Raw genomic sequence first — 25,062 nt, forward strand, 5'->3', positions numbered from 1 at the left:
GGGTTTCTCTGTGTAGCCCTGGCTGTCCTGGAACTCACTCTATAGACCAGGCTGGCCTCAAACTCAGATTTCTGTATTTCTTTATGCTTTTTCATTTCTTCTTTAAGGATCTCTACCTGTTTGATTGTATTTTCCAGTATTTCAAGGGACTTATTCATTTCTTCTTTAAAGGCCTATATCTTTATAAGATTAAAGATCATTTTGTGATTAAGGTGTGTTAGGATATTCGGGGTTGCTATAGTAGGATAGCTGGGTTCTGGTGGTACTATATTGCCATGGCTTTTGTTGATTGTGTCCTTGCACTGTTCAGCCATCTAGTTGTCCCTATGGTTTGGCAGGCCTGATAGTCCTTGATGGAAGTAAGCCTCTGGGGCTGCATATAGAGCTAGTAGTCCCTGATGACAGCAGGCCTCTGGGATTGCAAGTAGAGCTGGTTGTACCTGGTGGCAGTGGCTTCCAAGGGATGCAAGCAGAGCTGTTAGACCCTGATAGCTTCAGGCTCCTGGTTATCCCATGTAGGCAGGCCTCTAGGGATGCAGGTAGAGCTGGTGGTCCTTGATGTTTGCAGGTCTCTGTTTGTCCCGGGCAGTAGCAGACCTCCAGGGATGTGGGTGGAGTTGTGTCCCTGGAATTGGAGTGCAGTGGAGCAGGACAGAACTCACTACTGCTGGGTTTGCCCAGAGGAGCTAGAAGGCAGAGAATTAGGATAGGGGTCCTACCTGGTGGTCACTGATGGCTGCATGTGCCTGAGATATTGGTTAGAGGTGTGGACCAGAAGATGAAGTTTGAGTCTTGGGTAACGTACTTCGTTGTCGTTGGGAGCAGCAAGGCCTCCAGCCACATAATTATTTTTTAAAGATAGTCTTATACCATTGTTGTACTAAAACTGTTCACTCTTTAGAAATTCATGTTATTTACTTTGGAAATATTATGTTTATTTTACTTCAATAGGAGTATGCTGAAATTGCCTGTAGTAGTGTGTTTAATCTAGGGTCAGCTTTGATTAAAAACTACCCTAAAATGTAACACGATTTACAGAAGAAAACATCTTTCTTCCTATATTGTTGACATTTCTTATTTTTGTTTTTTGTTTTTTGTTTTTTGTTTTTTTCGAGACAGGGTTTCTCTGTGTAGTCTTAGCTGTCCTGGAACTCACTCTGTAGACCAAGCCGGCCTCGAACTCAGAAATCCGCCTGCCTCTGCCTCCCAAGTGCTGGGATTAAAGGCGTGGGCCACCACCGCCCGGCTTTATTGTTGACATTTCTGACCTTCACTCTGTGGAAAGAAGAAGCCTGTTCTCTAGTGGAGCTTCTCAGGAATTACACTCCCTTTCCCGTAGAGCCCGAGCCATGGATCACATCAAGTTGTATTGCCAAGGAGGTTGAGACTTTATTCTGATAACATGCTCAGCTATTGCAGAGGGAAAAGAAAGTGTGTATTAGAGGATAGGTGGTAGTTATGCCAGTTATAGGCAAGAGATGTATTTTAGAACAGAAGACACTTCTCTTTTTTACATACCATTTTTTTCCTTAAGATTTGACTTTGAGCATTTGATACCTCTTCATCTGTTTCTCATGGTGATTCTTTTTTAAAACGTTTAAAACAGATATATTAGGTGTTTTTAATTGATTTATGTATATTTATGTGTGTGGGTGTTTTGCCTATATGTATGTGTGTACCAGTTGAATACCTTGAGCCTGTAGAAGTCAGAAGAGGATGTCAGATGCCCTTGAACCGGAGTTGCAGATGTTATAGGCCACCACATGGGCTAGAAACTGAATTCAGGTTCTCTGCAAGAGCAGCAATTGCTTTTAACCACTGAGCTGTGTCTTCAGCCCCTTATGTTGATTCTTTAGCTCTATATGACATGTTTGTGTAAATGTGTTTTTTTTATTTCCATTTCCCATTTTTTCTAAACAGTGGTATAGATATTTATGTGGCCAGTGCCACTAACAATGGCTTTCACATATTAAATAATTGGTGGCGGGGTTCAACTTCTTGTATTTACTGCATTCATTTTGTTCCTGTAGGTTCCAGTGATATCACTGTACAAGACAGAAAAACTGAAAATCTGCCAGACAGTAAATCCATTAAACAGAAGGAAGGATCCTTAGAGATAGGTAATACATTATATCTTAGTATGTGTGCCTGAGTGCTAGTGTTTGTGTTTCTGGTTCATTCTGACAAACATAAGATGCTTTTCTATTTTACTCATGAATATCATTTTAATATTGCCTCCATACTCAATTCAACCAACTCTGTGCAGAAAACATTTTGAGAAAAAAGTTATCATTTTTGACCATGTATAGATTTCTGTTTTTGTCCTTACTTTCCACACATAACACAGGATAATGACTATTGGCTTCACAGTTACTTGTTTCTGGTATTGAAAGCGATCCAGTGACTATTTAAAGTATAGAAGTACTGATGCACATGCATATGCACAGGTGTATGCAAGTGTCATGTAAAGCAGTCGGCATCTGTGAGAGGTCCAGGAACCACTTCCACCAGATACTGAGGGACAACTATACTCCAAGGCTGCTGATGCTGGAAGTGCAGCATTGTGTCTTAGTTCTGAATAATGGATACCTGAAGCTACTCTAGAATACTGAGAATTAGGGATAACGTAGTATATAACAGTACAAAGCCAAATTAAATCAATTTATAACTGATATTTACATTTGTTTTTGGTCCTAATATTACCGCAAAAGAGAAGAACATACAGAACATAAACTATTACTATTCAGCTGTCAAATTTTACCTGTTAGAAAATAAGAATTTCCATGTAAGAGAAAGGAGTTGAGGAGAGAGTTCTACTAACACTGTTTGCTGAAAAGAGTTTCCATTAACCATTCACATATAGAATGTATAAAATCAGTTTTTATTAAGGATATAACTGCTATGCAGTGGGGAAAGGATAATCTTTTCAACTGAGTATAGAAAAATTGGATAACCACATTAAAAGAATAAAGTTAAATCATTACATAAAACTTAAAAAAATTAGAGATATAAACACAAGACCTGAATTCCTGAAACTGGTAGAAGACATAAAAGAAAAGCTTCAGGAAACTGTATTTGGTAATCACTTCTTTGACATGACATGGACAAATGAAACTGAAGCTAGGCTTCCCAAAGTATTTGTTGAGAGTTAAACATAGAATTTATAAGGAGCTTGTATGCCTTGAAAACAAAAAACAAACCTGACTTAAAAGTATACAAGGAGTTAAACATATAGTTCTCCAAAGAAAATAGACATGACCCAAGAAAATATGATACTCAACTAATTTAAGAGAAATGTAGTTCAAACCACAAGGAACTAACAGCTCACACTTTTTAAGAAAAACTATTAAAAGAATACTGTTTAAGAAAAATATGGAATTCATGCATCACTGGCAGGAATGTTGTACAACCGATTTAAGCTTATCCCAGACTAGCTTAGAAATAAAAGAGCCTCAGACTATGATTATTTTATTTGGCTTTGACAATTACTGGGGGAGTCACCCCTAATCTTTTCTAACTGCTTGCCTGGCTATCTCCCCAGTCATATACCCCAAGTATTCTCCTGACCATGTGCTCATTGTACCTCTCTTCTCATGGTGCCCTCTTGTCTCTCTCTTCATAGTGTATCTTCTCTTCCTCTCTTCTCCACGCCGACCTGGAATCTCAAAACCCACCTACCTCTAATCCCTCCAGTAATTTGCTATAGCCAATTTTATTTAACCAATAGTTTTAAGTTAAGGAACAAGGTTTGCACAATAAAGACTTGTAAACGTGAGAATTCACTCATAGGACTTTGGGTACAGAATTTAAGCATTACAACATATAGCTACAGACCAAACTTCAACAGAATGTAAAATGGTATAGTTGTTCTGGAGAACAATGTATTCCCTCAAAAAAAAAAAATTAAAGAATTACCATACAAATGTAACAGTACCACTTTGGGGCATATATTCAAAAGAATTTAAAGCAAGATCTCAAAATCACACATGCTTATCATAGTTATGTATTATAACCAAGAGGTAGGAGTGATCTATCTGTCCATGAGATAATTGGATAAGGAAAAAGTGAATTCTTGGTCAATGAATAGCTTTCATAGAGTGGTATATGCCTGTAATCCAAGCACTCTGAAAGCAGAGCAGGAGAATTACAAATTAGAGGCCACTATGATCTATGTAGTCAATTCAAGGTAATTACAGAATATATAACTAGATCTTATCTCAAACAAAACAATAAAAAGAAAATGTGATTTATATTTAAAAATGGTTATTACACCTTCATGAGGAAAAACTTTGTAAGGAGATACACTAAGCAAAATAGCCCAGCCATTAAGGTTGATCTAATACTTTGATCCTTGTGATAGTACCAATCTGTCTTGATTACTATTGATTCATGGTAAAGTTTGATCTAGGATGTGTTGAACTGTCAACTTTGTTTATGGTGTATATATATATATACACACACACACACACACATATATATACACACATATATGGTATATATACTAATTGTATATTATATATGTATTACATTATGTAAATTGCTTTTCTTCTGTTTGATGTAGCGAATAGTCATACTGATAATTAAAACCACTTTTTTTTTTTTGGTTTTTTTCAAGACAGGGTTTCTCTGTGTAGTCCTGGCTGTCCTGGAACTCACTCTGTAGACCAGGCTGGCCTCGAACTCAGAAATCCAAGTGCTGGGATTAAAGGCGTGCGCCACCACCGCCCGGCTTAAAACCACTTTTATTTTAGTTTTTTTCTATTGTGATAAAATTTGACCAAGGCAACATAAAGAAGGGTTTATTTGGGCTTATGTTCCAAAGGGATAGGAGGCCATCATCATTATGGTGGGGAAGTGTGGCCACTTGGTGAAGAAGGCAGGTATAGTCACTAGAACAGCAAACTAAGATGTGACTCTTTCAAGTGTGCAAGCATGAAGCATAAAGAATGAACTAGAGTGATATAAGGCTTTCAAATTTCAAAGCCTATCCCCAGGGATGTACTTCATCTAGCAAGGCCACACCTTCTAAGCCTTCCAAACAGTGCCTCCACCTAAGAACCAAATGTTCAAGTGCCCGAGCCTTCAGGGGACTTTCTCTTTCAAACCACAACACATACACATTACTATATTGTATGTTTTTTGATTTAGGGTACCATGTAATTAATTAGTCCAGACTGGCCTTGAATTGGTTGTGCAGCAGAGGGTGACCTGGATCCTGATCATTCTGTCTTGATATTCTGAGTGCTTGGGGTTGTAATGCAGTTTAGACCATGCTAGGAATTGAACCCAGTGCTTTGTGCATACCGGACAAGTACTTTTAGAGCTGAGGTCCAGTCCCAGCTCTGTCACACAGTAGTGGAGTTTATCCAAATCCTTATATTTTGACTCATGCCAGTCTGATTGTTAAGCACATGTTCTATGTCTAAAGAAAAAACAAAATAGTATTTATAAAGGGAATACAAATATTTCTAAATTCTTTCAAACATTTTTTTCTTTTTTTCTTTTTTTTCAGAATCGGAATGTCACTCTGCATTTGAAAACACTACTCACTCCGTCTTTAGATCAGCCGAATTTTACTTCCATCATCCAGTGCACCTGCCCCATGAGCAAGACTTCTGCCATGAATCTTTGGGAAGGAGTGTTTTCATGCAACATTCTTGGAAGGATTTTTTTCACCATCATTCAGGACATAGCTGCCTTCCTCCCCCTGGCCGAAGTTCGGACAAGTTAGACAAGACCAAGATGGATTACAGCAGAATTAAGAGCCTCAGCATCAATTTGAATTTAGGAGACCAAGAGAAATTACATACAGTCAAGAATCAGGCCAGAGACTCAAAAGGCAAAAGTCAAACAAATGACAAAAAAAAGGATCAGGAGGTCACCCAGGAGCTAACAACTGAGTGCCCTGTGAGTTTGAATGAACTCTGGAACAGGTACCAGGAGCGACAAAAGGAGCAGAAACCGTCTGGTGCTTGTGATAAGGAAGACCTCTCTTTGGTGGAACGACTTGATCGCTTGGCTAAACTGCTTCAGAATCCCATCACACATTCACTCCAGGCCTCAGAAAGTACACAAGATGATAGCAGGGGGGGACATGGAGCCAGGGGGTGGACTGGGAGGAGGCAACATCAACAGAAAGGCAAGCAGCAGAGGAAGTGGAGTAAGAGCCTAGAGAGGGGCCAGAGTACAGGTGACTTTAGGAAAAGCAAAGTGTTTTCTCCTCTTCATGGTGGGAAATCCAGTCAGTTTAAGATTGAGCAGATTAAATTAGATAAATACATCCTGAGAAAAGAGCCAGATATTAATAATGTCAGCAATACCTCCCTGGATTCTCGACCCTCAGAGGAAAGTGAGCTCCTCACAGATAGTCCCAACATTTTTTCCAGCACTGATTCTCCTGTGGACTCGGATGTATTGACCCAAACTGATAGGGACATGCCTTTAAATGAGAGGAGTAGCTCCATATCCACCATTGACACAGTCCGGTTGATCCAGGCTTTTGGCCACGATAGACTGTGTTTGTCACCCAGGCGAATTAAATTATACAGTAGTGTCACTAGTCAACGGAGGAGATATCTGGAGAAGCCATGCAAGCACAACAGGAAAGCATTGAATACAGCCTGTCCCCAAATGACTTCTGAGCACACCAGAAGGAGGCACATCCAGGTACACGGCTACAAATTCCAACTGGCAATGTGACTGCCTTTTTTTTGAGGACGTTTTAGTTAATCTCTTCATAACAGGTGGAAAAAAAAAAAGCCATTTGCCCTTTCCTCGCCTTTCCTCATATATAACATTTCTTCCCAGCTGGAAAAGAGTGAGAAAGTGTAGTACAGTGCTATTGTTTGTTGTCATTCTTTCCACCAACACATACCCCTGCCAGCCATGCTTTGCACTAGGTGTTTTCAGGGTCTGTGAAGTAAAAGGAAGATCCTGGAGTGGGGAGCTTTGAGTTTAGCGTGGCCTCTGGCCTGGGTGCCAGGGGTGGGGATGGGGTCTGTTTTTTTTTTTACTTTCTCCTGTCTTTTGAGAAATAATTTGAATTGCTTTTAAACACTCACTCAAATAATACAATATGATCTTTTTTTTAAGTAAATGAAGCATTCGAATCATATCAAAATTGAAAATGGGGTCAGCCACAACATGGTTTAAAGTACACAACTAAATGAAGAACTAAGAGATAGAAGGACAAGTTGAACCAGAGGGGTTTGATACACGTGGTGGTGTGTTTGCAAGAAATATGCCCCAAGTGTGGTGTTGATGTGATAGAAGATAAGTTGTGATCACTTAGCATTGTATTATAAAAGCAAGTTTTAATCTCAGAATGATTAGTCATTTCAGTTATTCACCCAAGTGAAGTTTCTTCATCTGTCTTCATAAAGAAGATGTTACAGGGTCACAAGCCCTCCAGGGCCCTCATGGTACATGGCACAAGAGTCAGAGTTAGGGTCACATTACATTTAGGGTTGGGAAAGGCAGGTGCTCTACCCAAGAGACAATTAGGGCACCTGCTCCCTCAGCATTTAGGATGCTACTTATTGTAAACCTGTCTCAAAAAAACAAGAACAAAAAAAAAAAAAACCAAAACACAAAGTAAAATCTAGAGGAAAGCTCTCCAGGGCGATGCTCTGTCCATTTGAGTAGGGAAAATAGAATTTATATTTATTCAAATTTTCTATTTTTGTATTTTATACTATATGGTAAGTGAAATAATTTATAAATAAATGCCTGTTTTGGCAATTTGAGTTCAAAAATATTTTGTCAGTAGGATTGCATGGAGATCACAACAAGTCTAAAGGGAAGGAGATAGGAGATGAAGTTTCTCATAAGCAATATTTCTCACAATTGAGCTCTTGGTAGATATGAAATGACAGTGATTACACATGTTAATAGTGTTTTTTAAGTAATAAAAAACTGGAGATAATGCTGGAAAGAGCGGAAAGGATCCTGGTTGAAGATTTATGTGTAACCATATAATGCAAAGTTTACACTTTGAGATGAGCATCGTGGTGCGTAGTTTTATTCAAAGTACTCAAAGCTGAAACCCTAGCTCCAGAGTTCAGATGGTTTTCTTTTTCTCCCAATTAAACAGTTAAGTGACATTTGGGGCTTATAGTAATCATCTATACTGTGCCCTTCCCCCTATCCCATGGGAGTCAATAGTCTGCTTCTGTCTCTGACTTGTCTGTTCTGGTCATTTCATGTAAGCACAGCCATATAGTGTATGATCTTGTCAGGCTCCCCTGGCCCCAGGGATTGAACATGGGGCATAGTCCTTTTGAGGCATGTGCTCTACCACGAAATTGCAGTTCCACCCTTGTTACACATTTTTCTTCAGGGCTCATCTGTGTCCAAGCACAAACAGTACTTCAGTTTTTCATGTTTTGTAATACTCTGTTATATGTATATACAATATACTGTTTTTAAGTCTATTTATAAACCCAGTGATAGACACTTGGGCACTTTCAATGCTTCAGCTATTGTGAACAGGGCTGATCCTGGAGTCCCCGTATGCAGTTTTTTGAGGTACATCCAAGAGTGGAAATAACAAATCATATGGTAATTGTGTCTTACTGAGAAACCAACCAACTGACAAGACCACAGTGTCTGACCTTTTATGCTTCTCCAGAAGTGATTGATTATTGAGGGTTCCTGCAGGCCTCGTACTGCTCTTTTGTGGCTGCTTATTTACTGTTTTTTTTTTTTGTTGTTGGTGGTTTTTGTTTTTCTTTGTTTGTTTGTTTGTTTTTATAGTGTTATCTACTAGCTGTACTATTGAGTATAAGGTGGTTTCTCATGGTTTTATTTACATGCCTATCGAACATTCTGTATGCATCTTAACCATTTGTATAACTTGTTTGGAGAAATGCCTTTTTTTTTTTAAAGTCGTTTGACCTTTAGAAACTTAGCTGCTTGACTTTTTGTTCTGTAGTTGTTAGACTTTTCTATATGGTAGTCCATTACTAAATGTATAATCTGAAAATATATCTTGGCATTCTGTAGGCCACCTCTCACACAGTCACTTTGTTGATAGTATCTTTTGACATATAGCAGATTTAATAGTTCAGCATGTACTTTCTGTTACCCATGTTTTGGGGGTCATAACCTGGAAATGGTTGCCAGATCTAAAGTCATAAGATTCTTGTCTTTTTAGTCTAGGTTTTATATTTAGGAATTCAGTCTACTCATGGTATACAGAAAGGGTCTACTTTTGTTCTTCAGCATGTTTATGTCTAGTTCTGGCAAGATCATTTGTTTAGACTGTTTTCCCATTTGTTCCTTGGCACTGTCATTAGAAGTCTTGATTGTGGTGTGTATGTGTATCCACATTGGGGTACTCCATTCTGTTTCTTTGGTTTGTTTTCCTTATTATGCCAGTACCACAGTACTTAAGTACTTGGACTTAGTATATCTTCATCGTAATTTTTGATAGCAAGAACTGCCCTGTTTTCAAGATTGTTTTGACCACTCAGACTCCCTTTAGAGCCTCTACTTGTAAATTATTTGTTCTAATGATATTGTAAGTATAAATATTTTAATTTCATTTTTGGATTTGTTGGTGTAGAGATACATAGCTAATGTTTACATGTTGATTCTGTGCCCTACAGCATTACTAAATTGATTTGTTAACTCTTAATTTTCTTGTAGAACATATAGACTTTCCTGTTATCTGCAAGTAGAGACAGTCTTTCTCCTTTTCAGTTTGGATGGTTTTGATTTTTCTAACTGATTTACAGAGAACTTGTAGTAGAGTGTTGAATGGTAAAGCAGGAGCCCTTGTGCATGTATTCGGGAGGAATACTTTTCGGTCGTTCACAGTTGAGCATATGTTACTGTGGGTTTTTCTCTTGTGACTTATGTTATATTGAGGATGTTCCCTTTTGCTAGTTTGGATTTTATTTTTATTATAAAAAGATTTTGATATTAGTCAAGTTTGGCATCTATTGAAATGATCATCACCTTCCTTCTTCCCATTTTCTATTGATGTGGAATGTATTAATTGATAATCACATGTTGAGCTAAATTTGCATTCCTCGTGTAATCCCCACTTTGCCGTTTTGTGGAGTACTTTTCAAGTGCCATTGGATTCAGTTTGCTGGACTTTGAAGAAGATTTTGTGTATCTATATTCTTGTGACCTATAGTTTTTTTGTGATGTCTTTGGTGCTTGGCTGTTGGGATAATACCAGCCTTGTGGAATGAGTTTGTCGCCTTGCTGTGTTTTTGATAATGACTAGGACTAATGCTGTGATTAATCTTAATTCTTTATGTGTTTGATAGAATTTAATTGCTATAGGTCATATATTTTTCTTTGGGGGCCTTTTTTTTTTTTTAAACTGACTCAATATAAGTCTAAGATGTCTATTTTCTGAGTCAGTTTTTATATTTTGTGTTTTCTAGTAGGTATTACTTTCAAAAAAAGAGATTTATTTATTTATTTTATTTCATATGGCTTTGAACTCAAATAAAATTAACTGTCTGTTTCCTGGGATTATAGACCTGTGCCACCGCACCTAACAATATGTGTTTGTTTTTTAAAATTGTACAGGAAAGTGAAATGCTTTTTTTTCCCTGGTTTTTCGAGACAGAACTCACTCTGTAGACCAGGCTGGCTTCAAACTCAGAAATCCACCTGCCTCTACCTCCCAAGTGTTGGGATTAAAAGTGTGCGCCACCACTGCCCGGCATGAAATGTTTTAAAACAGGAAATACAGTAAGGCTGGCTCTTAAATTTACTTATATCACTTGGCTTTGAGAGTATTCCTTTAGTCAAATTGTATGAGTCCTCTACAAAGCCTGATTGCAAATCTTTCAATGGGTATATGATTTGAAAATATGTTCTTCCTTTATATTTCTTAAAACAGAGTATCTGTATAGCCCTGGCTGCATTGGAACTCACTATATAGACCAGTTTAGATGGCATGAAACTCAGAACCCTCTCTGTCTCTCCCCACCAAGTGCTGAGATTAAAGGCCTATGCTGCCTGCTGAACTTGTTCTTCCCTTTTCCCGCTTTGCTCTCCAGACTGTCTGCCTCACCTGCAGTGCAGCACTTTAGCACATGTGCTCCTCTGTGTCATGTCTTATAGTCAGGCTCAACCCGAAGTCAGAACACTAAAGTACTCCTTGGTTTTCTTCTAGTGAGCCTATAATCTTAGCTTTTGTTTAGTATGTCAGCTTTAGCTACTTTTAAAAGATTGTATAGGTGCAGCCTTTATTCCCGTGTGCGTTGCTATCCAGTTGGCCTGATATCATTAGTTAGTTGCAAAGACGATTGTCCTCCACCAAGTAGTTGGATACCCTTGCCAAATATATTTTCTAAAAAGAAACGATAAAACTTGTGTGTATGTGTATGAGTGTTTTGCCTGCATGTACATGTGTGCCACAGGAGCTTGCCTAGTGCCCATGAAGTCAGATCTCCAGGAACTAAAGTTATAGATGGTTGTGAACCACCATGCATGTGCTGGAAATCAAGCCCCAATCCTCTACAAAAACAAAAAGTACCTTTAACCACTGAGCCAACTCTCCAGTTTCCCACCCCCAACCAAAACTTAGTTTGACATTCATAGGTGAGCTGAGAAAGTGGATTTCCAAGTCTCATTAATTTTTATTTTCTGCCTAAAAGTTCCTCTGGCCCTCCAGTTTTGTTATGTGACTCCTTTCAGAACTGGTGACAGAAGGGTAAGAGAAGAGCTGGGCAGTGTGCGTGCCATTTCTGTTTTTCCCTTCTCTTCATCATCATCTTTATTAATATACATGTTTCACTGTGTAACCCAAAGCTGATCTCAAGCTCATAATCCTCCAGTCTCAGCCTCAAAATTCTAGGACTATAGGTATACACTATTATGCCTGGTAGAAAAACAAAACAAAACAAAAAAACTATAGTACTTAGAATGCTTTAATTAAATGTGTTCCCAATCATGGCCTCCCTTTGAAAAATTTTCCCTGTGCCCATTCTCCTTTCGATTATATGACTGGCCTTTTGGAAATAGGTTTTGAGTTATTTGGGTTTTTAAAAGTGTGTGTACATGTACATGCATTTCAGTAGGTATAAAAACACACTACTGTTTTGTGTTTTATGTTCATAATCTTAGAATCCATTGGTATCTAGTCACAGGTGTATCTATCTAACCCAGGTGTCTACTCACAACAAAATATTCCATGGAGTATCTGAATATTTACATGAGCTCTGCTGAACACTCAGCCCATCTGGCCAGCACATAAAACAAGCAGTCAGATCTTTGTCCCTCTGTGTCTTTGTTTTTTCACTTTACATGAATGGTTTTGCCTGTGTATATGTGTGAGCATCACATGGGTGATCTTTTTAAAGATTATTTCGCGTTGTTTAATGCAGATACATTTTAAAATCTAAATGATGATTAAGCATAATGTAAATTAAACTAAGAGGCTACAATCTAATCAAAATTAATCTAATTATCTAATCAAAATTAAATTGCAGTCTATATGCTCTACTCTCTTCTCTCTCTAAGATTGTCCCCTCCAAAAGTTTTTAAAGTTCCCATTCAGCAGGTCTGAAAGTGTGTGCTGTGTTATCCTCGGGCCTTAAGTATTTCTAAATAGTCAGCTATCAGTAGATATCTTTTAATAAGAAATATAAAGTTCCTAAGAAAATCTGGTGTCCCCTTAAGCTGGACTCTCAATCATTAAGACTTAGTAATTGAATAACTTGGTTCTTTTGGAATTTTAATCCAAAACAATTGCAATATGGGGGACCTGATCAGAATGGAAAGACCTGAAGAGGAAATTAATTCTGGCTGAAGTATGAAGTTTTATTTTTACTAATCCTAAAGTTGAGACAGAGCCTCCAGGTAAACCTAACAGGTGTAGCTGGCCTCCTGAGTCAAATAAAGATGCAAAGTTACCCTATGATGAGTGATCATGGTCCCTGTGGATATTTAGAGCCAGTGGCAAAGGTGTTTAGGGAGGACAAGGGAAAACCACTTTAACCATAATGTTTCCAACTTGGCAGAAAACCTATGGAATTCCTACTATCCTGTTCTGCTCTGCAAGGTTTTCATGATCATGTGTCAACTTTCTGATGTCGCCCACGTGTTGATGGAGTTTAGTTCATAGTTTACTTTTTTCCTCTGTTCCTCAGCCCTCCTGTATGTGGGAAACTTTTCTGACCCTGACCATAATGGCCTCTCTAGCATGTTAACCATCTTGGTAGCTACAGCTCGAATGTTGATGTCACCCAAATCTGTTTTGTCTTCAGTTCTCACTCACATGGGAACCAGAAAAAAACAAAAACAAGAACCTATTCAGATAAATGCCCTTTTAACTTTCTGGGGATGGTTTTACAAACACACTTTTTTTTTTCTTTTTTTGAAATAGGGTGTTTCTACATAGCCCTTGTTGTCTGGAACTCACTCTGTAGACCACCCTGGCCTCAGATTTTCAGAGATCTACTGCCTATGGCTCCCAAGTGCTAGGTTTAAAGACATGAACCAATACACTTGACATTTTTCATAATTTATTAATCTCTAGGAATTACGTGTCAAAAGGTTTGGTTTTGGGTTTTTTGTTTTTGTTTTTATACAGTTGCATTGTAATTATGTAGTCAGTTGATCTGGACATTCCTAAAACCTTTTGAGAAGAAGAAGCCTCTGATTTTGACTGACTGAGTATTTCTGGCATTTTTGGCTTGGGTAATTATATTCATCATTAATCCCTTCCTCAGAAAGAAAAACCTCTCCCTCCCCTCAGGTGCCTCTTTGATTGAAGATCATTGAAACTAAACCTCCTATATTATAACAAATACACCCTTCCAAGCTCAATTTTTATATTCAGAGTAATTTTCTTATTTTGGACAGGGCTTCATGTAGCCAAGGCTGACCTTTAACATGCTGTGTACCCAAAGATGACTTTGAACTCCTGATTCTCCTTCCACTACCCTTCGTGCTGGAATACAGTTATACACCATCACACCTACCAATTAAGTTGGCTAGTTTTTGGCTGGTATAGTTAATGAAAAAAAATAGAAGTAATTTTAGACTTTAAAATGGTTTCAAGAAGCTAGAGCATAGTGGCAAATACCCGTAATCCCAGTACTTAGGAGGCTGATACAGGTAGATCAGAAATTCAATAAACAAAAAGGTCAGCCTGGGCTACATGAGATTATGCCTCCATACACACAATAGTTAAAGGGTTCTTCTCTGGATCTTAATGGTGTCTAATCAATAAATGGAAATGGATCTCATCTAGTACTTTTTAACTTAAAAGGTAGTACAAAAGTCCAGAAACACTGAAAAGCTGGCATTTTCCTCTTCTATGTAGAACCAGGCACCAACAGGTGAGTTTACTCTCCAAGATTAGAGAGAAGCAGCAAACGTCTTCTTCCAAGATGGTGTACAACAGAAAGTTTACACTGTGGTAGATGATATCATTTAACTTGGAAATGCTTAAATCTTTATGTGGAAGCCCCACTTTGGAACAGTCAGCCAACCTACACATGCCTGGAGTTTGCTAAGTTGCTTGTGCACCTATGGACAAAAGGACGTGTTCGGTAGCTTCCCAGCAACATCTGTCAAAGAATTTTAAAAAATGTATTCTGTGGTGGCTCCCCAAAACCAGTTGGGCACAAGTACAGGTCTTTCTGTGGTGACTTTGGAGTCTGGGTAGAAGTCAGGATTCCCTGTACCATTGCTTGACTTGGACTTTACTCTAGGATGCACAGCTGCATCTCACCTAATGCTGTCATGTCATACTGTACCATGTGCTCCCTGTCTTTTATATATATATATTTCTAGGATTATTTTTAAAAACCAACCTTTCAATACTAAATTCCTCTAAGAATGTTTAATGTTTTCTTTTTATGTGACATGTGCTAGAAACAGTCTTCACTATAAACATTATTTTTGTTAGTAAACTTGGAAGAGCCATCATGAGGTGATCTTGGGAAAATTCCTTCCAATCCTAAATTTCTGTTCAAAAGAGCCCTTACACTTCATACCCTTAAGCAGTGTGAACATTCCAGTTTGTCAACCTCCCTGTTAGTATTTGTTTTGTCTCATTTGACTTTCACCATCATATAGGTCCTTTCATATCAGAAGGGCATTTGTACATAAGCACATTTGTACATAAGCACATTTTGTTGGGGGGGGCTGTTTTAGACTATAGTTTTGAATGTTTGTCATTTCATAGCAGTTTACCAGAAAATGCACTGTAGATGGGAGTTTTCCCTGGCTTTTGTACATTCGCAACTGGTCTTTGGAAATGCAGGATGCCTGTGGCCCTATCCATGGCTTTCACACCCTGCTTGGAGCAGGGCTTACCAGCCTTTACTTCAGCAGATCCTCCATCTCCTTAAAGGGGAGACCAGTGCATATGTCTTCTTAGTCCCTAAGTATCAACAGTTTTTACTATTAAAATTCCAAAAACCTTTCTTTTTCTGAATTCTGGCATGGGAAATAGATCTAGCTTTCTCTTAGCTCCTTGTTCACAGGGTTTGTTTTCTCTAGGTATCCATTCTAACCATTCCTCACAGATACTGTACAGAACATTCTACTTTCTTTCACAAATACAGCAGCCTTCTTGGGGATACATTTGTGGACATTATACTTTGAAACTTGAATCTTAGAACTAAGCATGATGGAATCATTTTGCCACATTTATAGGGCTAAAACACTTTTTACAACTTAACACCGTCAAGCTCATTACATTTTCATTGCCACAGTCACCACTTGAAGTCTTTTTGTTGAGTCTCTCTTGAGCTGGTAATACAGCCTAGTGAACCAGGAGAACTGATGTAGCCTGAGCATTCGGTACGTCCTTCCCACTCTTGTTCCCAGGCAGCAGAGGCAGCAGTGTTAATAAAGTGTCTAGTGAGTGAGTCATGCAGTCCTCAGCACACCCACCTTTAGTGTGTCTATTCATGCAGTTATTCCTTATTCTCAGCTTCCAGAACCCTTAGCCTGTCCGTTCTGCACAGTTCCTATAGTCACTGGTGAAGCAGCCTTTTGCACAATGGTTTGTTTGCTTCATTGTAATGTTTTCAAGGTTTACCTATGTGATATGCTTTCAGTATACCTCCTGCTGTTGAGTAGTAATTGATTATGTGGGTGTTCACCACATTGTGTCTATTAGTGGATATTTAGAACATTTGGATTATTATTTCTTTGTTTTCTTTTCTTTTTTTTTTTTTTTTTTTTTTTTTTTTTTTTGATTTTTCAAGACAGGGTTTCACTGTATAGCCTTGGCTGTCCTGGAACTCACTCTGTAGACCAGGCTGGCCTCAAACTCAGAAATCCGCCTGCCTCTGCTTCCCAAGTGCTGGGATTAAAGGCATGCGCCACCACTGCCCTGTTTTCTTTTTCCTTTTATTTTTTTTTCTTTCTTTTGAGATGGGGGTGTCTCTGTGTAGCGCTGGCTGTCCTGGAACTAGCCCCAAACTCACAGAGATACACCTGCCTCTGCCTCCTGAGAGTTGGGATCAAAGGCATTCGCTACCACACCTGCCTTTAGATTGTTTTTAATTGTTGGAATATAACTGACCATTTGTCTAGAAGTTTTATGTAAGCATTTCCATTTCTTTTAGGTGTGAAATGGTTTGTGTTTTTCTTTTAATGTTTATAGAAGAAACTGCTTGTGTGTTTTGTTTGTTTGTTTGTTTGTTTGTTTTAATTCTCTTACTCATTCACTCAGTCATTTATTGTTGTTTTGAGACAGGGTTTCTCTGTATAGCCCTGGCTGCCTTGGAACTCACTCTGTAGACCAGGCTGGCCTTGAACTTAGAGATCTGCCTGCCTGCCTGTCTTCCAAGTGCTGGGATTAAAGGCATGTACCACGATTTCCAAGCCTGTTTTGGTTTTGTTTGTTTGTGGGGTTTTTGGTTGGGTTTTCTGTTGCTGCTGTTTGTGGATTTTTGCCTGTTTTGTTTGTTTTTCCAAAGTGGCTGTGCTCTTTCCAGTGCCTATGTGCAGTGTGTTGAATATTCCAGTATTTCCGCATCTTACCAAAACTTGTCACTATTCATGTTTTTGATGTGACCATACTAAACATTGTGAAGGCACTCCGCCATGATTTTAATCAGGCTTCTTGGTGACTGCATAGTGAAGACCTTTGTGTGTGTTTGTCTTTGCTGACAAGGATACTCAATTTTGCTCATTTTAAACTAGATCATCTGTCTTCCTGCTCACCTAATAAGAGTTTTATGTATTTGGGGTCACTTCTCAGCCTTTCATATGTGTTATCTATTCTTATCAGCTCTGTATTCTTGTCACAAGTCTTACAAGATGTATAACTTGAGAATGTCTCCTATTCTGGCACTTCTGTTTATTTTAAAAATGAAATTTGAAGTTAAAAGATGAATAATGCAGTTTGGTTTAACAGTTTTCTCTTTGTGAATTGTGCTGTTGGTATTAGACCTGAGATATTTTTTTCCTGTGTTTTCATTTTAAAAGTTGATGCAGGCATGCTCTACCTGTAGTCTACATGCGTCTCAGAGCTGTGAGTGTGCCATTGCATAAGATTGCAGTGACACAGAGCAATATCAAAAAGCTTGGACGTATCTGGTGGGTTTAGTAATTATTTAGATCTGCATCCATGTTCAGTGCATGTTTTGTGTGTGGTGTGGTGGCTAGTGTCACCTTTTGCATGTGAAGATTCATTTATTCTAAATCCCAGCTGACCATAATCTTAAGAGTTTACTTTATCACTCTCAGCTCTGTGTGGACTGATGTGTCTAGACCCCAGTTTTTATCTCTGTTATACTGTATCTTAACCATTTTAACTTTGTTTTGAAATGAGGAAATATACTTTTTATCTGTTCTTTTTCTTTTCCTAATAATTTTTTTGCTCTTATGACCCTTTGCTCTTTTTTGGATGCTTGGGGTCATCTTACACATTTTTCATTAGGACTTTTTAGGTTTATGGAGAACCTCAGATTAATTTGGGGAGACTTGTCATCCTAGCAGTTTTGAGTTTTAACACACGAAAGTGTTTTCGTTTATTTAGTTTTGTTTCTCCCTTAGAGACTTGTCTTGCCCATACTGCCCCTTTTGTGCTTGTGAATTTTTGCTTTTTAACATTTTAGCATTCTAAAAGTTTTTTTACTAGTTTTGTTTTCATTCTGTTTTATAGCCCACCATTAACCAGCAAACCTTTGTTTGTTTGTTCGTTCTGAGATGGCACCTCATGTTTTGCCCAGGTTGGACCTGAACTCATAGTCCTCTCACTTTAATAGGAAGAGCTGAAATTTTATTATTTTCTAGTATTTCTTTTTGTTGAATTTTTTTCTATGCTCTTTCAAACAGTTTTTCGTTATATGTATGTCTTTGTTCATTGAGACAGGTCTTCACCATACAGCTCAGACTAGCCTCAGACTGCTGCATGCAGTCCTCCTCCTTCAGCCGCCCAAGTGTTGGCATTACAGGTATAAGCCAGTGTGTTTAGCCTCATTCTACACTTCCTGTAATTTCAGGAGTAAACATTTCTGTTCCATCTTAAGTGAGGTAACTGACACAAAGAGACAACTTTGTGTCTTGAGGGACATTTAGTAAAGGCAGGACCTAGTACTGGCTCAGGCCTGAGGATTCTAGACCTGGAGCTGACTTTGGTTTGGTTTTGTCTCATTTCCTCTCCTACGTCCGATATCTTACCATTCTGTCTTTACAGTGCTCTGACCTTCAATTTATATAATTATCCATACTAAATGTTCTTTCATTTGACTTGAGCCATACTACTGTTTCTTAAGAACTTTTTGGCCTCTCAGGCACTCTGGGCATTTATTATATAGAAATTCTGCTTTCCAAAACTTAAAGACATCGATATGCAAAGGAGGCAAGGATGGCTACAGCCAGACCTAGAGACAGACACAGGGGGTGCTCTGTGAGGATTTGTGCAGTGCAAGGTGTGTACTCGTGCGTGGCCTCTTTGAATTTTAAAATAATGCTAGGTGAGGACTGAGACATACTGCTACTCAGTGACCACGTCTACCAGGAAAACAGCTAATCTGGCAGCCAGTTTTTGTCTTCTTTACCATACTTGGACGTTTGTAAGCCTTTGACTTTCACATGCCTGCAGATTAGCAGATCAATGAGATCAGTTTTAAATTTGATAGGTTGATGGTGTTAAATTTACCAATTTACAATACTTACTTTTCTGAAAATCAAAATGTTTCCTGCTTTCAAATGCCTTATCATGGCTTCCCCTTTTCCAGGATTCTGGGCTAAGTTCGCAGAGACCTTGGAGTCTGCCCAGCTCAAAGGAGTAGTTAGATACCTTGCTTGGACTGCACTATGGTTCTGTCAAACTTGCTTATAAAAATGTCATTTGGCACTTAGAAGAAATGCTGATGACTAAACTTCTCCCCTAAAGATTCTGTCTTTTCCCACCATAGGGTTCTCCTTCCCCCAGACATTTTATGATGAGCAGGCTTAAAAAACACTCTTGGGCTGGGGAAGTATCTCAATGGAGAAGGACACCTGCTGTGCCATCATGCCAGGTCCCAGCACCTACTTAACAAGCTGAGCATCCCTTATATGTCTGTAAGCCCAGATCTAATCAAAACAGAGACAGGATTGCTGGGGCTTCCCGGCTTCCAGTCTACCGTGAAATGTGAGCCCAAGGTTCAGGGGAGGCCTTGCCTCACAGGAATAGATGAAGAGTGATGGAGGAAGATGCTGAAACCCGCTTCTGACCTCTGTGTCTGTAATGTTGCTTACAAACTTTGTTTTTTGAGACAGGGTCTGTCTCTCAGCCATGACTGTCCTGGAACTTGCTCTGTAGACCAGGCTGTCCTCACACACACAGATCTGCCTGCCTCTGCTGGGATTAAAGGTGTGGGCTACTGCACTCACTCACTCACTCTTTTTTTTTTCCTTGCTCCTCTTTTAAACAGTTTTATGGGGCATTTGCTCAGCTATATTTTGAACTTTGTCTCACCCACTAGTGTTAGCTTCCATGCCTCTACTCAATCTACTTGCTCTGAATGTAGTTAAAAAGGGTTTTAGGGGCTTTTGTATGTTTTATACTTGACCCATTTGGGATTTCATAAGGTGCTCTGCAGCTTTTTGGTATCTGTCTGATAAGTAAGAAGTGTCTGATCTGCTCTGATTGATGGATCGCTATGGATTTCATCATTTAGGTTAGCATTTCTTTTAGCTCCAGAATTATCTAGAGGTGTCAGCTGAAAATTTCATTCTGGAGATGTTTGAGGCTAAGGTTTAGCTACCAGCTTCTTCAATTTTCTCAGATCGGAGGGAAATTCCCAGCTCTCTGTTACAGTAGCTTGGGTCCTGCCATCACAGCAGGCCCCTCCCCCATCAGAGACACATGGTCACAAGCTTTGAGCTGTATCACTGGCTTGCCCTGTGAGTAACTAAACCTCTGGCTGCAGATCACTCTGAGAGAGTCTCTTTTCATTTTTCCAGGAGGCAAACCATATGATTTCTTCTGACTCCATTTCATCTGCTGGCAGCTTGTTGAGCTCGGACTCCACTCTTTCCAGTAAGGAAAATGTACACATGGTGAGCAAGGGTGTACAAACTGGTAAGTCCCTTGAGTTTAAATTTTGCATTAATGTAGATGTACCTCTCAACACACTTACTTAACTTCACTCAAGATAAAGGGTGTAAAGATTAAAAGCATCTGCATATTTCGATGCTATTTTTTATGTATTAATTGGAAAAACGTGCAAGTTTCTAAGCAAGAGTTTACAAAAATGAGTGTGTTCGTAGCATTTGGAATTTGGCCAATAGATATGCTTAAATATGTACAAAATTCTTAGTGTAAAATGTAGGTTCATTATAGTAGAAAATTAAAATCAATGTTGATAGCCATCAATATCAATGGTGAAATTAATTATTATAGCTTCCTACAAAGTTTTATATAGAATGAGGAAGCTCTCTCTATGGGCTGAAAAGATGGTTAAGAACACTGGTTGCTCTTGCAGAGGGCTTTGGTTTACTTCCCAGTAGACACATACACACTCAAACATCTGTAATTCCAGTTCTGGGGAACTCAGAGTTTCTGCAGGTACGCTTGTCACACAGACATACATTAAGACAAAATACTCAACTCAAACATAAAGAATGTTATTGTACCTATACTGGAAGGTCCCAAGCATGTATAATTTAAAAGAAAATCAGTGTACAGAAGAGTGTGCAGTTTACTGCTGTATACATTTTGTGAGAAGAAAATACGGAAGAGAATGGCTTGTGTGATGTTTTCTGCGGTCCTGAGTTATGAATAATAACTGGAAAGGAGGGCTAGAGAGTTTCTGATTTTATACAAGTCAGTCTTTTCCCTTCTTACTCCAAGTCTTGAGCTCACCACTGTCACCTCTTTCTTCCTCTTCCTGGTTGATTGGCAGCTGGGCCAGACATGCTTACTGTCCTGCTCCCTTACTGTCAGAGTTCATGAAAGCCTGAACCAAGGAATCCATCTTTCTTCTTTGTGTCTGATAGCTAAACCGACTTAGAAATTAAACCTCCCTTCCTCTGCATCTGTCTGCCTTTTTTCCCTCTCTTCCTCTCCTTCTTTGCCCCCTGCCCGCTGCTATACAGTGTATTTTTGAGTTATTAATAGGGGCTCACTGTCTGTCTTGATTATGAAAGACCCCCAGAACTGGAGAGATCCTTACTCAAGTCCCGGGATGACGCGACCACCCAATGACTCACGAGAGACCGAACTTGCTGCAATCACATGAGGTTTATTGGGGATACCGGTACCGGGTCGATCTCGTGACCTTGCTGGCCAGAGCTCGACGCAGGGGTCGATCTCGTGACCATGCTGGCCAGAGCTCGACCCCAACACAAGAAGTGTGAGATATTTAAAAGGGAAACCCACGAGCTGGGGGCAGAGAGAGAGTTACCAAGGAGACAGAACATAAACAGTGGAGACTTTCAGAGGGACCCAACCCAAGGTATTCAGTTAGGGAGGGGAACACATTCATTCTAGGAATGTAATCTCCATCTACTGGTTGACAGGGTGGAGAGTCTCATAAACCACTAGACCTTCATTCTTAGTTCCACCCTCATTGTGGATCAGCCAGGAGGGGCAGGTATTGGGAACCAGAGCCCTGAGGCTCTGGATTAGCAAAGTTCCTGGAACTAGCTACTCCACCTTTTTTTGGCTTGTGGCAGAGGTTTTCCATGCCCGCTTTTAGGTAAAAGTTATACATTATACATTCTAAGATTCTCCAGCCTTTCAATTAAGCCTGCCAGTCTTGCTTCCGACCTGCTCCAAGATATATCTGTTTCTCCCCTCAGGTAACTTGGAGATTGTGACTGGTGTCAAAAAATACACTCAGGATATTGGGGTGACTTTTCCAACTCCCAGTTCTAGTGAGGCCAGATTGGAAGAGGACAGTGATGGGACTTCTTTGTCAGAAAAAGCCAAAGAGAAAAAGGTTATTTCCAATTATCTACGGGCCAAGAGCTTAAGGAAGAACAAGCCAAATCCCAGTGAAGGTCGGTTTCTAACTCCAGGTGGCCGGGAAACTAGCAAAAGGGACGTCTAAGTCTGTTGAGAGTTCTGTGTGGACTCCAGCCACCACAATGGCATATTTTGAAAGTAACTAGAACTTTATGTAGATTGTCTACTGTGGTTAAGACCAACTTAAGGGCATCCTAAAGGTTGTTACCCCCAACAGATGAGTCCCATGCAAGTCAGTATTACATACATTTCTTTGATATAATTGGGTACAGTCATTTAAAAAGTTTGTTTTTGAAAATATTTCCTGTAGGAGTCTCATGGTTTATTCCTGTGGAAAATGGAAAGTCTGGATCTAAGAAGGAAAACCTGCCCAAGATTTACAGACCTGGTATCTCCTGGTTTGAACCAGTAACCAAAACCAAACCCTGGAGGGAGCCACTAAGGGAACAAAATTGGCAGGCACAATACATGAGCAGTCGTTGGTCCCTGGGAGGCCCAGGCAGGGAGAATGGCCTGGTTTCTCTTCGGCCGTTTGTGAGAGCAACCCTGCAGGTAGGCACAGTGACAACAGGTGACTTTACCCATATGTGTTTGTAGGGTGTAAGGCTGGCATGCTGGGGTCTAGTCACTCTACCGTTCTCAGTATCTGAGGACTGGGAGGAGAGGAAGGGTTCTGTTGTGGTACTGCTTGCTGTGTGCAGGCTCCCCTACATGCAGATCAGGCCTAGTGTTTGGGTCAGCATGCAGAGTTAACCAAGTGCTCATCCCTGAGCTCTTCCTCCTTCGTGACTAAAGGAAATATTTAATGAGGACTTTGTTTGAAGTGAGTGAACTGGCCTCTTGTTTCATCAACATTTGGAAGAGTTGTAGGTGACCCCACTTTCTGGGCTTCTTTGATCTCCCTGGGTGTGTGCTCCCCTTAGGCTCCCCAAACCTGTGGGCTAGGTGCTGTTTCTGGGTTGTTTGTTTGTTTGTTTGTTTGTTTTTCTGGGCACTTGGAAAACAGGCTATGTCACTAATACAAGGCTTTCTCTCCTGTAGGAATCACTGCAGCTTCACAGACCTGATTTCATCTCCCGCTCTGGGGAGCGGATAAAGCGTCTGAAGTTACTGGTCCAGGAGAGGAAGCTACAGAACCTGTTCCAGAATGAGCGGGAGGCTCTGTTCAACACTGTGAGGCCCCTGCCCAGGAGAGGTACGCCCTCGTGTCACTTTGCTAAGAGTGGCTGCTGCTATGAGGAGCACAGCTGGATGCCAGGCAGCAGGGAGGATGCTGAATGTGGCTTTGCTTGCTGAGACTTGAGTCTCCTTAGCTAGCAGACTGGCCCACCCTAGCTTCTCACACATCTGTGACCCCAGTAAGCCAGTTCTGCTAGCCTTGTCACTGCACCTCTTTAAAAGGACAAGCTGCCTTAAGGATGATGCCTCTTGTGTTTCAGGAAATGAATAGTGGTACACTAACCTGAGATCTGCCCAGCACTGCTCTCACAGCACCGCTGTAAGGAAGGTGGTGTGATAATGCCCCTACTTCACAGGGAGAGAATAGCTCACCCCCAGCTACACTCTTCTTAGTGAAAGAGCTGGGGTTTGCAGCCAAGGTCTCTGTGTGCTCTCAGTTGCTCTGAGTAGCAAGTCTAAGGAAAATAGCAAGAAAGCTGTGAGGATGCAAAGCACTACCTAAAGCTGCCAGCCTTACCGGTAGGTCATCTGGTCAGTAGTTGGGTTCCCTACCATAGCAGATTTGGGCCGTGGCCTTTGATCCCTAAGGCAGTTCAGATGTGGGCCTTGTCCTTGGTCTTTAGTCACTTTCCTGTACTCCAGCTGCTCTTCAGCTAAACCCTACCTCTCCTTATACTTATTATCCCCTAATAAGCCTCCTCTCTTGTCTAGTCCTCCTGGCTGTCCAGAAGAAGAAGCCTATTGGAAAGAAGGAAATGATTCAGAGGACCAGACGGTAAGTCCCAAAGAACGGGAATGACTGTGCAGCTATAAGCCAGGCCCCGTGCAGCTGGGAGCTCTGCTTCCCAGCACATGCCCAGGTGGAAGCGTGTGAGGTTAAGTTTGGTGTTGCTTCTCACGGCACAAGAAGGGAAGAGAAAACAGAAGATAGTGTGAACGTGGTTCCTGTTCAGAGGGAAGGGGGACGCCTAGGGTGAGCTTCTCTGCATTAGACATCTGGATAAAATTATAAGATATTTTGAAATAAATTATCTTAGCAATCTCACTTCTAGGAGTTTTTCTAACAGAGTAAGAAATAGTGAGTTGCTCTCCACGACATTAGCTTAAGAACTTGGGTTTCAGAAGCGTGTTCAGCTTCAGTCCACTGCCTCACTGGTAGTATTTCCAAAAAAAAATGCCTTTGCTTCATAGCTGTGAGTTCCTGTGCATATATAAAGTATTTCTGTCAGTTGCAAAAGACCTGGCAATAATGCTTACCTTTGGAAAACAAGGACAGAGTGGCTGGGGTGCAAGCACGTGAGAGACCAGGACTTTTGTTCTATTGTTGTTTTAAGATTTATTTATTTTTATTTTTTATGTGTATGAGTGTTTTGCCTGCATATATGTAAGTGTACCATATGCATGTAGTGCCTTTAGAGGCCAAAAGAGGGTGTTAGATTTCCTGGAGCTGGAGTTACAGACATTTGTGGGCTACCATATTGATGCTA

At 40.0% G+C, this 25,062-nt stretch overlaps 1 protein-coding gene across 7 annotated transcripts in view; it reads left to right on the top strand.

Annotated features, from left to right (window-relative positions):
• The window catches only part of Alms1 (ALMS1 centrosome and basal body associated protein), a 106,436-nt gene that overhangs the window by 77,580 nt on the left and 3,794 nt on the right, over positions 1–25,062 (top strand). For 5 of the 7 annotated variants that reach the window (XM_031382389.1, XM_031382387.1, XM_031382388.1 and 2 more), the window contains 7 exons: positions 2,031–2,120; positions 5,513–6,666; positions 20,392–20,509; positions 22,231–22,431; positions 22,707–22,948; positions 23,438–23,591; positions 24,287–24,350. In XM_031382389.1, the coding sequence (XP_031238249.1) occupies positions 2,031–2,120; positions 5,513–6,666; positions 20,392–20,509; positions 22,231–22,431; positions 22,707–22,948; positions 23,438–23,591; positions 24,287–24,350 (2,023 nt within the window). Of the gene's footprint in view, positions 1–2,030; positions 2,121–5,512; positions 6,667–20,391; positions 20,510–22,230; positions 22,432–22,706; positions 22,949–23,437; positions 23,592–24,286; positions 24,351–25,062 lie in introns of those variants that run through there. The other 2 variants (XM_031382390.1, XR_004122097.1) reach the window with 2 other exon arrangements.

This window comes from Mastomys coucha, unplaced genomic scaffold (assembly GCF_008632895.1).
Source record: "Mastomys coucha isolate ucsf_1 unplaced genomic scaffold, UCSF_Mcou_1 pScaffold20, whole genome shotgun sequence".
Taxonomy (NCBI): Eukaryota; Metazoa; Chordata; class Mammalia; order Rodentia; family Muridae; genus Mastomys; species Mastomys coucha.